The sequence below is a fragment of the Oncorhynchus kisutch genome, linkage group LG2 (assembly GCF_002021735.2).
Source record: "Oncorhynchus kisutch isolate 150728-3 linkage group LG2, Okis_V2, whole genome shotgun sequence".
Lineage (NCBI taxonomy): Eukaryota > Metazoa > Chordata > Actinopteri > Salmoniformes > Salmonidae > Oncorhynchus > Oncorhynchus kisutch.
In genome coordinates, this window is record NC_034175.2 from 2636459 (window position 1) to 2650893 (window position 14435).

Consider the following 14435-nt stretch of genomic DNA (forward strand, 5'->3'; position numbering starts at 1 on the left):
TCTCTCTTTCTTTCTCTCTCTCGGAGGACCTGAGCCCTAGGACCATGCCCCAGGACTACCTGACATGATGACTCCTTGCTGTCCCCAGTCCACCTGACCGTGCTGCTGCTCCAGTTTCAACTGTTCTGCCTTATTATTATACGACCATGCTGGTCATTTATGAACATTTGAACATCTTGGCCATGTTCTGTTATAATCTCCACCCGGAACAGCCAGAAGAGGACTGGCCACCCCACATAGCCTGGTTCCTCTCTAGGTTTCTTCCTAGGTTTTGGCCTTTCTAGGGAGTTTTTCCTAGCCACCGTGCTTCTACACCTGCATTGCTTGCTGTTTGGGGTTTTAGGCTGGGTTTCTGCACAGCACTTTGAGATATCAGCTGATGTACGAAGGGCTATATAAATACATTTGATTTGATTTTGATTTATAAAATACAGTATAAACATATGAGATGAGTAATGCAAGATATGTCAACATTATTACACTGGCATTATTAAAGTGATCCATTTATTCAAGTGGCCAATGATTTCAAGTCTGTATGTAGGCAGCAGCCTCTCTGTGTTAGTAGCGGCTGTTTAACAATCTGAGGGCCTTGAGATAGAAGCTGTTTTTCAGTCTCTCGGTCCCTGCTTTGATGCCCCTGTACTGACCTCACCTTATGGATGGTAGTGGGGTGAACAGGCAGTGGCTCGGGTGGTTGTTTGTGAGTACGTGCGTACATGTCTATGTCTCTCTCTCTCTGTGTGTGTGTGTGTGTGTGTGTGTGTGTGTGTGTGTGTGTGTATAAGAGCGAGAGAGAGAGCGAGACTCAGGAAACAGAGGGATCCTGTTTGTGAGCAGACTGCCATTGTTCCAGTGATTAAACACACACAACATCTTGTCCCACTCTAGCCCGTACGCCCCAGACAACCATACCCTAACTCTCTCCCCAAGACACGTACACAATCACAATGATCATATGGGTGTGTATTAACCCATTTTAGCTTTGTCTAGTCTGTGTGTCTCCATACAGTAGATCCTTCTATTGTCCCCATCTCTCTCCTTACATTGGGACTACACCCCTCCAATCAGCCCCTCCTTCTCTCCTCAACTATTCCCTTCATCTCTCTGTATTATTCCTAGTTTATATCAGAGAACCCCCCCTGCGCTCCTTACACCCTTTCCTTACACCCTCTCCCCTAAAGGCGCCAAGCCAAACAAGTGCGCTCGCATACTCCCTTAAAGGTAATGCTTTACTCATCTCGTATGTATATACTGTGTTCTCTTCTACTGTATTTTAGACAACGCCACTCGTCCTAATATTTATATATTTATTAATTCCATTCTTTTACTTTCAGATGTGTGTATTGTTGTGAATTGTTAGACACTACTTCCCTGTTGGAGATGGGAACACAAGCATTTCACTACACCAGCAACAATATATACTTCCCTGTTGGAGATGGGAACACAAGCATTTCACTACACCAGCAACAATATATACTTCCCTGTTGGAGATGGGAACACAAGCATTTCACTACACCAGCAACAATATATACTTCCCTGTTGGAGCTGGGAACACAAGCATTTCACTACACCAGCAACAATATATACTTCCCTGTTGGAGCTGGGAACACAAGCATTGCACTACACCCACAACAATATATACTTCCCTGTTGGAGCTGGGAACACAAGCATTTCACTACACCCACAACAATATACACTCCCTCAAATTTGTCAGAATTAAACAAAGATAACTCAAGAAATCTGTCATTAATTGAGACGTTTTTGCAGAGGAGATCTAATGGCCTAAACTCACCAAAGGCGACCGTGCGAGGCGTGTGCTTTATTTTAGAATGTATTGTTTTGAATTATAATGACCCAACCGAAGCCAGTGCCTCGCTCAATAAGAACGTGTCTCTATTGTTGCCTTCTATTGCTGGTGCTGTAGTCACACAAAACAACACATATTTTGTCATTATTCACTTTTCTTTTTTTTTTGGCTCATTTGAATTGGAAGAGATAGCTGGAAGAGATAGCTATGGGTTGAGGCTTTACCATACATGCTACATTAGATCAATTCACCCACTTATGGAAACACAACATTGCTATCAGCAAAGATGATTGGAGACGGTCCATCTTGCTAGAATAAAGTCACTGTTCTACCCGCCCACTTCTGGTGAGTTTTTCACTTTCGTCGAGCATTTTGACATCTAACTAAGGTGTTTGGTGCAGTATAACTAAAAGTGTGCATAAAAACAGGCGGCCTATTGTTGAATGACAACACATCATTGAAGAATCCCTACTGTTGACCAATGATGATGAAGGGGAGCAGACTTCAGCTCCAGATCTTCAGTTTGCCTCGAGAAAACAAAGTGTGCGCAAACAGCCAAAACAAACCTTGCCGAAGACCAAAACGAAGAAAGACATAATATATATATTATATGAACAAATTATATGAACAAACTGTTCCCCACAAGAAGCATGTGAACGCCTTCAGATCCCTCATCTCTTCCCCCTAGAATAGAGCTCTAGTGTTTATAGATATCCTCTTCTATTTCCAGTTGAATCAAAACCAGACCATCTAGTAGTCACACCTGTAGGCTGCCTCTCTCTCCCTGTGGCATAGCTATCTCTCTCTCCCAGTGGCATAGCTATCACTCTCTCCCTGTGGCATAGCTATCTCTCTCTCCCTGTGGCATAGCTATCTCTCTCTCCCTGTGGCATAACTATCTCTCTCTCCCTGTGGCATAACTATCTCTCTCTCCCTGTGGCATAGCTATCTCTCTCTCCCTGTGGCATAGCTATCTCTCTCTCCCTGTGGCATAGCTATCTCTCTCTCCCTGTGGCATAGCTATCTCTCTCTCCCTGTGGCATAGCTATCTCTCTCTCCCTGTGGCATAGCTATCTCTCTCTCCCTGTGGCATAACTATCTCTCTCTCCCTGTGGCATAGCTATCTCTCTCTCCCTGTGGCATAGCTATCTCTCTCTCCCCGTGGCATAGCTATCTCTCTCTCCCTGTGGCATTGCTATCTCTCTCTCCCTGTGGCATAGCTATCTCTCTCTCCCTGTGGCATAACTATCTCTCTCTCCCTGTGGCATAGCTATCTCTCTCCCCCTGTGGCATAACTATCTCTCTCTCCCTGTGGCATAGCTATCTCTCTCTCCCTGTGGCATAGCTATCTCTCTCTCCCTGTGGCATAACTATCTCTCTCTCCCTGTGGCATAACTATCTCTCTCTCCCTGTGGCATAGCTCTCCCTCTCCCTGTGGCATAACTATCTCTCTCTCCCTGTGGCATAGCTATCTCTCTCTCCCTGTGGCATAGCTATCTCTCTCTCCCTGTGGCATAGCTATCTCTCTCCCTGTGGCATAACTATCTCTCTCTCCCTGTGGCATAGCTATCTCTCTCCCCCTGTGGCATAGCTCTCTCTGTCTCCCTGTGGCATAGCTCTCCCTCTCTCCCTGTGGCATAGCTAGGTCTCTCTCCCTGTGGCATAGCTATCTCTCTCTCCGTGGCATAGCTATCTCTGTCTCCCTGTGGCGTAGCTCTCTCTCTCTCCCTGTGGCATAGCTAGGTCTCTCTCCCTGTGGCATAGTTAGGGCTTTCTCCCTGTGGCATAGTTAGGTCTCTCTCCCTGTGGCATAGCTAGGTCTCTCTCCCTGTGGCATAGCTAGGTCTCTCTATCCTTTTCCTTGATCCTTCCCTTCTCTCTTACATCTCCTGTTACACTCTGTCAATATCTGATGTTCCATTGACCCTATTCCTCCCATCTTCCTTTTCCATGTCCCCTCTCCCTCAATCTCCTCCTCTTTTCCCCCACTCCCACTTAGTGTTGTGTCTGTGTTCTCAGTAGGGAGGCTGGATCTTTTGAGTACAGGAAGAGAAGCTGGTACACACACACACACACACACACATGCTGAGAAACCCAAAACACAGCCGTTCCCACAGCTGCCCAATCAGGCAGTGTTGGCTAGGAAAACACACTTACTCATGCGCACACACACATTCTCATTGCAGAACAATCACACTGTTTTGTCTCACTCACTCACGCATCACCCAATCACGCAAGGTCTCACACTGCTTTCCACACAAACAAATTTAAGGGTAACCTCATTAACCCTAAAACACAAACAAACCCCACATAACTACAAGAGCAGGGGTGTATTCATTAGTCAGATTCCATTGCGAAAGTGTTTTGCAACGGAAACTGTTTACTCTAGGAAGCAAACAGAACCAAACGGGGAGGGACCTACCGGAATTTGTCCAATAGAAACTTACTTTCAGAGTAAACGGTTTCTGTTGCTAAACGTTTTGCAACTGACTAATGAATACACCTCTGGTGTTCCACATGGTCAAGTGCAGTGCTCTCACCTCATTCAATATGTCTGCATATTCAGCCAATCAAATTGTACCTATTCATGTTAGCAGTAGGCCTATGTGGATACTCTATCTACACAAAGAAAAACACTGGATGTTAAACAGTATAAAACATTTATTCAAATCAGTCTGAAGAAGCAGCAAAGCCCCAATTCCCTTATTTCCAGAGTGATAATATCCCATTAAAATAGCATATGTACAATACCCTATACACAATCCAATGCATCAACAACAAGAGCACAGACAATATACTTACAGTATATTTAGTTTGGACAAACGTAAACCAATAAAAACCCAACGTGCACATGCACACGAAGACATACGACCCAAATACAAACCCAACGTGCACATGCACACGAAGACATACGACCCAAATAAAACATTGTGTATGAAACACAATATGAATGGACTTCTTAGTCTTCCCTCAGTTCATGGATTTAGAGACCAAGTACCGATGATGTAGAGTACATGCCATGTCTGCTTAGAGTAGGGAAAGGGCTGCAAAACTCCAGGAACTTTCAATAAATTCCCTGGTTTTCCAGAAATCCTGGTTGGAGGGCTCCAGATTTCCTTCTTATTCCCTTCAGATTCTGTGAATCCTCCAACCAGGATGTCTGGAAAAACAAGTTCCTGGAGTTTTGCAACCCTAGTAGGGATGGACAACTGAGGGCTCTACACCCCAGCTACAACTAGTACTACACAGTCCTGCCACTTCATCTCTCCGTGGTACTTAACTGATCCATTCATATAACTGATTAACTAGCGAGTCGAGACCTTAGACGTCTGGTTATCCAGGTGACCTTAGACGTCTGGTTATCCAGGTGACCTTAGATGTCTGGTTACCCAGGTGACCTTAGACGTCTGGTTATCCAGGTGACCTTAGACGCCTGGTTATCCAGGTGACCTTAGACGTCTGGTTATCCAGGTGACCTTAGACGTCTGGTTATCCAGGTGACCTTAGACGTCTGGTTATCCAGGTGACCTTAGACGTCTGGTTATCCAGGTGACCTTAGACGTCTGGTTATCCAGGTGACCTTAGACGTCTGGTTATCCAGGTGACCTTAGACGTCTGGTTATCCAGGTATTCAGTGCTTTCAGAAAGTATTATTCAGCCTCATTCTAAAATGGATTTTAAAAATAAATAATAATCCTCACCAAGCTTAAACAAAAGCCCATGATGACAGAGTGAAAACAGGTTTAGATACATTTATTTTTATTTTTATAGATTTGCAGAAATGTCTTTATTTACATAAGTATTCAGACCCTTTGCGATGACACTCGAAATTGAGCTCAGGTGCATCCTGTTTCCATTGATCCAGTTTCCATCCTTGAGATGTTTCTACAACTTGGGAGTCCATCTGCGGTAAATTCAATTGATTGGCCATAATTTGGAAATGCACACACCTGTCTATTTAAGGTCCCACAGTTGACAGTGCATGTCAGAGCAAAAAACAAGACATGAGGTCGAAGGAATTGTCCATAGAGCTCCGAGACAGGATTGTGAAGAGGAACAGATCTGAGGAAATGTACCAAAACATTTCTGCAGCATTGAAGGTCCAAGAACACAGTGGCCTCCATCATTCTTAAAGGGAAGAAGTTTGGAACCATCAAGACTCTTCCTAGAGTTGCGCCCGGCCAAATTGAGCTATCGGGGGAGAAGGGCCTTGGTCAGGGAGGTGACCAAGAACACTGACAGAGCTCCTCTGTGGAGATGGGAGAAACTTCCAGAAGGACAACCATCTCTGCAGCACTCCACTAATCAGTCCTTTATGGTAGAGTGGCTAGACAGAAGCCACTCCTGGCCTGAATGCCAAGCATCATATCCGGATGAAACCTGGCACCATCCCTACGGTGTAGCATGGTGGTGGCAGCATCATATCTGGATGAAACCTGGCACCATCCCTACGGTGAAGCATGTACCACCTGTACCAGAGTGCTCAGGACCTCAGTCTGAGGCAAAGGTTCACCTCCCAACAGGATAATGACCCTAAGCACGCAGTCAAGACAAGGCAGGAGTGGCTTCGAGTCTCTGGACTTGAACCCGATCTAACATCTCCAGAGAGACCTGAAAGTAGTTGTGTAGCAACGTTCCCATCCAACCTGACAGAGTTTGAGAAGATCTGCAGAGAAGAATGGGAGAAACTCCCCAAATACAGGTGTGCCAAGCTCGTAGCGTCATACCCAAGAAGACTTGAGGCTGTAATCGCTGCCAAAGGTGCTTCAACAAAGTACTGAGTCAAGGGTCTGAATACTTATGTAAATGTAATATTTCCATTTTTTTTTAATAAATGTACAAAAATGAAAACTCTTTGCTTTGTTATTATGGGGTATTGTGTGTAGATTGATAAGGAAAATAAACAATTTAATACATTTTAGAATAAGGCTGTAACGTAACAAAATGTGGAAAAACTCAAGGAGTCTGAAAACTTTCCAAATGCACTGTACATCAGTCTAGTTAAAAGAGAAGGACAACAACCCAGCAGATACTGTGGCTACCAGGAACAGTTGTTCACCCCTAGTTCACAGGGTACCATAGTGATGAGGACAGACAAGTCAACTATAAAGGTGAGGGGGTCTCAAACCCCACGAGAGGCGGGATCATCCTGCCCTGTTAGTTAGAGCGATTCAACCAATAGCAGCGCATTGATGCGGAGCAAAAAACCTTCCACTGGATAACAGAGACTACTGTGATTGACAGGGCAGGACTGTCCCGCCCATGGTTGAGTTCTCAGTAATGATGTCCCAGACTAGTACAGAAGGCACAAAAAGGAAGTGGTGGAAGGAGAAGGATGAGGAAGATGCCCCTAACCACTGATGCAGGGTCAGATATTTATTCATAATTTTTCATTCCCCATTGCTAGGGTACTCTGATCCTAGATCTGTGATTAGGGACAGCTTCTGCCTTGAGAAAGTCTTCTTAAACCCTTGGTGGGTAGGAGTGATCATGAATCATTTACAATATGAGTAACAATATCAGTGATTGACAGCCTGACCCTGATAGGGTCAAGAAGCCTGTTATCTCTCTCCCTTGTAACCATTGGTGTGAGTCTCCAGCCACTTAGATTTCGATGAGCTTATAGGATGGCACGCCTTGATTGACAGATGCAAATCTCCAGAACAGGAAGAACCGGATGAGACTGGTCACAATGCCTGGCGTGTTTGGAACCTGGAACACACAAACAAACACAAAGAAGGTAAAGCCTGGCGGGTAGGAGCATTGGGCCAGTAACCGAAAGGTTGCTGGATCGAATCCCCGAGCTGACAAGGTAAACATCTGTCGTTCTGTTCCTAAGGCAGGCAGTTAACCCACTGTTCCCTGGGCGCCAAAGACCTGGACGTCGATTAAGGCAGTTCTCCGCACCGCTCTGCCTCAGAGGGGATGGCTTAAATGCGGAAGACACTTTTCAGTTGTACAACTGACTAGGTATCCCCTTTCCCTAAAGGTAATTTACAATCATTTAACAGTCCCCTTCCATCTAGCCCCTACCATGTCTCACATACAGTCTGTCTCTGCCTGGCCAGTTCCCCTCTTTCCACTGGGATTCTCTGCCTCTAACCCTATTACAGGGGCTGAGTCACTGGCGCTCTTTCATGCCGTCCCTAGGAGGGGTGCGTCACTTGAGTGGGTCGAGTCACTGATGTGATCTTCCTGTCTGGGTTGGCGCCCCCCCTTGGGTTGTGCCGCGGTGGAGATCTTTGTGGGCTATACTCGGCCTTGTCTCAGGATGGTAAGTTGGTGGTTGAAGATATCCCTCTAGTGGTGTTGGGGGCTGTGCTTTGGCAAAGGACTGGCCACCTCTCATAGCCTGGTTCCTCTCTAGGTTTCTTCCTAGGTTTTGGCCTTTCTAGGGAGGTTTTCCTAGCCACCGTGCCTCAACACCTGGATTGCTTGCTGTTGGGGTTTTAGGCTGGGTTTCTGTACAGCACTTTGAGATATCAGCTGATGTACGAAGGGCTATATAAATACATTTGATTATTCAGACCCCTTAACTTTTTACAAGTTGTAACCTTACAGCCTCATTCCCAAAATGGATTAAATACATTTTCTCTCTCTTCAATCTACACACAATACCCCATAATGACAAAGCAAGAACTAGATGAATTTTTTACTTATTTCCATAGGTACTCAGACCCTTTGCTATGAAACAGAAATGGAGTTCAGGTTCACCCTGTTTCCATTGATCATCCTTGAGATGTTTCTTGATTGGACTTGGAGTCCACCTGTGGTAAATTCAATTGTTTGGACATGATTTGGAAAGGCACACACCTGTCTATATAAGGTCCCACAGTTGTCAGAGCAAAAACCAAGCCGTGAGGTTGAAGGAATTGTCCGTAGAGGTCCGAGACAGGACTGTGTCAAGGCACACATCTGGGGAAAGGGACCAAAACATTTATGCAGCATTGAAGGTCCCCAAGAGCACAGTGACCTCCATCATTCTTAATGGAAGATTTTTGGAACCAACCTAGCGTTGGCCACCCGGCCAAAATGAGCAATCGGGGGAGAAGGGCCTTAGTCAGGGAGGTGACCAAGAACACTCTCCAGAGTTCCTCTGTGGAGATGGGAGAATCTTCCAGAAGGATAACCATCTCTGCAGCACTCCACCAAATCAGGATTTTATGGTATCGTGGCCAGATGGAAGCCACTCCTCAGTTAAAAAGGCACATGAAAGCCTACTTTGAGTTTGCCAAAATGCACCTAAAGACTCAAAACAAGATTCTCTGGTCTGATGAAACCAAGATTGAACTGTTTGGCCTGAATGCCAAGCGTCACGTCTGGTGGAAACCTGGCACCATCCCTACAGTGAAGCATGGTGGCGGCAGCATCAAGCTGTAGGGATGTTTTCAGTGGCATGGACTGGGAGAGTAGTCAGGATGGAGGGAAAGATGAACGGAGCAAAGTACAGAGAGATCCTTGATGAAAACCTGCACCAGAGCGCTCAGGACCTCCGACTGGGGTGAAGATTCACCTAACAGGACAACAACCCTGCCAATACAACGCAGAACTGGCTTCGGGACAAGTCACTGAATGTCCTTGAGTGGCCCAGCCTGGGCCCAGACTTGAACCTGATCAAACATTTCTGGAGAGACTAGAAAATAGCTGTGCAGCGACAATCCCCATCTAACCTGACAGAGCTGATCTGCAGAGAAGAATGATACAGGTGTGCCAAGACCCGAGGCTGTAATCACTGCCAAAGTACAGAGTAAAGGGTCTGAATACTTATGTAAATGTGATATTTTAGTTGTGTATTTTTTATAAATTAATACAGTTGCAAAAATGTTTATAAAACTAGTTTTTTGCTTTGTCATTATGAGGTATTGTACGTAGATTGATGAGGGAAAAAAATATTTGATACATTTCAAAATAAGGCTGTAACGTAGAAAAAGTCCAGGGGTCTGAATACTTTCAGAATGCACTGTAAACACACACACCATGATATAGTAGTCTTGCAGCTGTAGTCCATAGAGCGTCCAGGATGTTGAGGTGAGGAAGGTAGCTACAGTCAAAGAGAAGGACAAACGCTCCACACTACCAGTACGCACTATCTCCATCTGACAGAGAGAAGAGAGGGGGAGGGAGAGAGAGAGGGAGAGAGAGAGGAGGGGGGAGAGAGAGGAGGGGGAGAGAGAGAGGAGGGGGAGAGAGAGAGGGAGAGAGAGAGGAGGGGGAGAGAGAGGGAGAGAGAGGAGAGGGAGAGAGAGGAGAGGGAGAGAGAGGAGGGGAGAGAGAGGAGGGGGAGAGAGAGGAGGGGGAGAGAGAGGAGGGGGAGAGAGAGGAGGGGAGAGAGAGGAGGGGGAGAGAGAGGAGGGGGAGAGAGAGGAGGGGGAGAGAGAGGAGGGGGAGAGAGAGGAGGGGAGAGAGAGAGGGAGAGAGAGGAGGGGAGAGAGAGAGGGAGAGAGAGAGGAGGGGGAGAGAGAGAGGGAGAGAGAGGAGGGGGAGAGAGAGAGAGAGAGAGAGGAGGGGGAGAGAGAGAGAGAGAGAGGGAGAGAGAGAGAGGAGAGGGAGAGAGAGAGAGAGGGAGAGAGAGGAGGGGGTGATGAATTGACACAATTCCAATGTATCCAAAAAGACAGCAGATGGGATAAGACACAAACTCAGAACAGGAAGACACAGATGAAAGGCAGGAAATGGACACAGGATCATATGAGAGAGAGGGAGAATGAGACAAACAGGAAGGTGGAGGGCAGGGCTGCACAATTAATCAAAATCGCAATATTGACATGTGCAATATCCATATAGGAAGAAATCCATATAGCATGCAATAATTTGAAACGCCACGTGTAACATCTGTTTTTATAGTTTACTCAGTGTCTCTCTTCCTCTCTCTTCTTGCAGCTGCTACCCACACACCAAGCCCCACCTCCTGTCACTCAAGCAGCACACTTCCTATTCCCTCCCAGGCCTACCCATGGCTGCGCCCCTGCCCAGTCATGTGAAATCCATAGATTAGGGCCTAATGAATGTATTTCATTTGGCTGATTTCCTCATATGAACTGTAATTCAGTTGTTGCATGTAGAGTTTAGATTTTTGTTCAGTATATATCGCAATATTTGCACCCCCCCAACTTTTTGCCCATATCGTGCAGCCCGGGCGGAGGAATAAACAGGAACACAGAGGCAACGAGAGGAGGCAAAGGGCAAGGGGAGAGAGCGTGATGAGAGAGGTGGTCATGTTCTGAAGATGGAATCTAATTGGCCTGTTGTTGGTCTACCTTACATATTTATTATAGTATGTGAGGAATCAGAGAACTGTGGGTATCAGGGTGGTAGGTACCAGAACATTGGAAAAATAGGTCTGTTTGCCAGGCTAGTGAGTGTATGTTATCTGAACTTTGTATTAAAGTTGTGTAAAGTTTCTTCACCAGTGCGTGGAAGAATGTGTCCAATGCGTGGACATAGGGTGCATATTGTATAAACACTGTAAGAAAGGGTTTGCATATTTACCAGGTCAGCGAGTGGACTCAGGTACATGCTGATAGTGAACAGGCTGCAGGTGAGACCTAGCTGGGCCAGCTGAGACTCTCCCTGAGGCAGGACAACACTGAAGTACAGCCAGCCTCCACAGACCACTCCTCCTGCTAGTAACGTCTGAGAGGTCACTCGCCTCTGGAACGAACACACACAAGTTTACTGACCCCATACTAGTTTTAACCATTTTGGCACACACCCTAAAACTAGGCTTCAAGCAGGGAACCAGTGGGCAGATTTACTAAAAGTGTACTTCAAACCCTAACGGAAAAATACAAACAATGAACTAAAGCAAACAAACCTTTGAATATCTACAGAAAACCATCATTCTGATATCTACAGAAATGAACACCAGACCATCTCTAAGACAAATGAATGCACTCCTGGGGGATTCAGGTCTGGCCGTATCTATGTGATAAGTGACCATAAAACACTGTGGTCAGCTCACCGTGTCATCGGTGTAGTGGCAGTAGGAGAGACTATAAAACACTGTGGTCAACTCACCTTGTCATCGGTGTACTGGCAGTAGGAGAGACTATAAAACACTGTGGTCAACTCACCTTGTCATCGGTGTACTGGCAGTAGGAGAGACTATAAAACACTGTGGTCAACTCACCTTGTCATCGGTGTACTGGCAGTAGGAGAGACTATAAAACACTGTGGTCAACTCACCTTGTCATCGGTGTACTGGCAGTAGGAGAGACTATAAAACACTGTGGTCAACTCACCTTGTCGTTGGTGTACTGGCAGTAGGAGAGACTATAAAACACTGTGGACAACTCACCTTGTCGTTGGTGTACTGGCAGTAGGAGAGACTATAAAACACTGTGGTCAACTCACCTTGTCATCGGTGTACTGGCAGTAGGAGAGACTATAAAACACTGTGGTCAACTCACCTTGTCATCGGTGTAGTGGCAGTAGGAGAGACTATAAAACACTGTGGTCAACTCACCTTGTCGTTGGTGTACTGGCAGTAGGAGAGACTATAAAACACTGTGGACAACTCACCTTGTCGTTGGTGTACTGGCAGTAGGAGAGACTATAAAACACTGTGGTCAACTCACCTTGTCATTGGTGTAGTGACAGTAGGAGACTATAAAACACTGTGGTCAACTCACCTTGTCGTTGGTGTAGTGGCAGTAGGAGAGACTATAAAACACTATGGTCAACTCACCTTGTCATTGGTGTAGTGGCAGTAGGAGAGACTATAAAACACTGTGGTCAACTCACCTTGTCATTGGTGTAGCGGCAGTAGCAGAGGATGTAGAGGGACTGTAGACAGGCTCCTATGGTGTTAACCAGGACCAGAGTCCCATCCGTCTTCAGTATCCCATAATACAGCCAGCCCAGGTTACTATAGAGACAGACAAGACTTTAGCTCAGTGGGCTAACACAGTATGACTTGTGCAGATGACCCAGGTTTAATCAGTGGTTACTGGCACGTTGCCTAGGCACCACACACACAGCTTACTTGAGGCATGTGGTGAGGAAGGGGAGGAACTGGACGTTATCTGCACTTTTGGAAGCTCTCATCTTCTTCAGGTCCGTCCTGACACACACACACACACACACACACACTTTTAAAAGACCTGCTTGCAAATCTAGCATAAGAAAAAGGATGCAACTGAACGAAAACATTGTTTTATTATCACCTGTCCTGAGTATTCTATTTACACAAGCCTCAGACATTGAACGAATAACTAAGCAAATATTTGATTAACTCATATATGTGAGATAAGGGTGGACTAGCTAGCTAGCTAACCAACACCGAGCTAGCTATGTTTCCAAAGTTTAATGCAATACAAACAAGCAAATTAGAACTGAAGTTGGTCTCTGCCCAAATTTGCGATGTTGGCAATAAAGAATAGGTATCTAGCTAACGTTTGCTACTTAGCCAGATAGTTTCTCTGAAAAGCAAGAAAGCTTTCAAACTTACAGTCCAGTCGAGAACATCCCGACTGTAAATACGATGCACGCCCATGATAGAAACTGCAAAAACTCCATAGATCGGAAAGGGGAATATGTGGAGCACTACCTAGATAGCTAGGTATGTGTCTAAATTGTGAGTAATTTCGCTATGAATATCAAATCAGCTATCGTGCAAATAGTTGACATCTGCATCAGCGACTCAACGTTGACGTCGTTCTAACGACACTGTAGTTCCGTGTTTGTAATCAGGGGCGTATTAATTTCGCCAATTCTGTTGCAAAACGTTTCGTATACGGAAGCAAACAGAACGTAAAGAGAGACACCTAACTTCACGTGTCCAATAGAAATTCTCGTTTTGCTCTGTTTGCTTCAGTTTGGTTCTTTAACGGTAAACGGTTTCCTTAATGAATACGCCACAGTATTCTGAAATAATTCTGCACCCTGATTGGCAGATAAGGATGAGAGGATGGATTGGTTTCCACCAATGAAATGATGGTCAATATTTATTATTTTATTTAACTAGGCAAGTCAGTTAAGAACAAATTCTTATTTTCAATGACGGCCTAGGAACAGTGGGTTAACTGCCTGTTCAGGGGCAGAACGACAGATTTGTACCTTGTCAGCTCAGGGATTTGAATTTGCAACCTTTCAGTTACTAGTCCAACGCTCTAACCACTAGGCTACCCAATATGACGATGGATGATTTCGCTTGTAATCCAGCAAGGACTTTAGGTACAGATCTTGGATCAGCCATTCTCCCAAAACATGAACCTTAACAATTTAGGGAAAGAATGATAAACTGACCTTAGATCAGTGTCCTAGGGCAACGCTATCCACCTCCTCTCCCTGGAGACATGAAGTTGCATCAGTGATCACCAATAATGGGATTTAGATGTTGCCGAGTGCACCGCTACATCAGTGTCCAGGGATATATTATAAGGTCACTAAATGCACTCATTTAGATGAACGCAGCAGAATATAGTCTATGTCAAATGTGCAGCACTCATTTAGATGAACGCAGCAGAATATAGTCTATGTCAAATGTGCAGCACTCATTTAGATGAACGCAGCAGAATATAGTCTATGTCAAATGTGGAGCACTCATTTAGATGAACGCAGCACAATATACACCACACACACTTTTGTTTGATTACCTGCCATCGGATTATTTAGAAATATATGGCTC

General features: G+C 45.4%; 1 protein-coding gene across 1 annotated transcript; it reads right to left on the reverse strand.

Annotated features, from left to right (window-relative positions):
• Window positions 1-4450: 4450 nt before the first annotated feature.
• LOC109883771 (sugar transporter SWEET1) lies at window positions 4451-13485 on the reverse strand. Its single transcript, XM_031837362.1, has 6 exons — window positions 13257-13485; window positions 12792-12869; window positions 12551-12674; window positions 11297-11458; window positions 9784-9903; window positions 4451-7519 (listed from the first exon to the last, which is right to left on the reverse strand). The coding sequence occupies exons 1-6, from the start codon at window positions 13322-13324 to the stop codon at window positions 7412-7414; spliced, it is 660 nt and encodes a 219-aa protein (XP_031693222.1). The 5' UTR covers window positions 13325-13485; the 3' UTR covers window positions 4451-7411.
• Between the last annotated feature and the right edge of the window lie 950 nt (window positions 13486-14435).

What these genes read in the sequence shown, in the direction of transcription:
- LOC109883771 (XM_031837362.1), bottom strand. Translation starts at nt 13,324, where the DNA reads ATGGAGTTTTTGCAGTTTCTATCATGGGCGTGCATCGTATTTACAGTC. An exon ending in TGAGTCCACTCGCTGACCTG is followed by an intron (nt 9,904 to 11,296) that starts GTAAATATGCAA and finishes TCTCTCTGTCAG; the next exon opens with ATGGAGATAGTGCGTACTGG. An exon ending in TGCAAGACTACTATATCATG is followed by an intron (nt 7,520 to 9,783) that starts GTGTGTGTGTTT and finishes TGTGTGTTCCAG; the next exon opens with GTTCCAAACACGCCAGGCAT.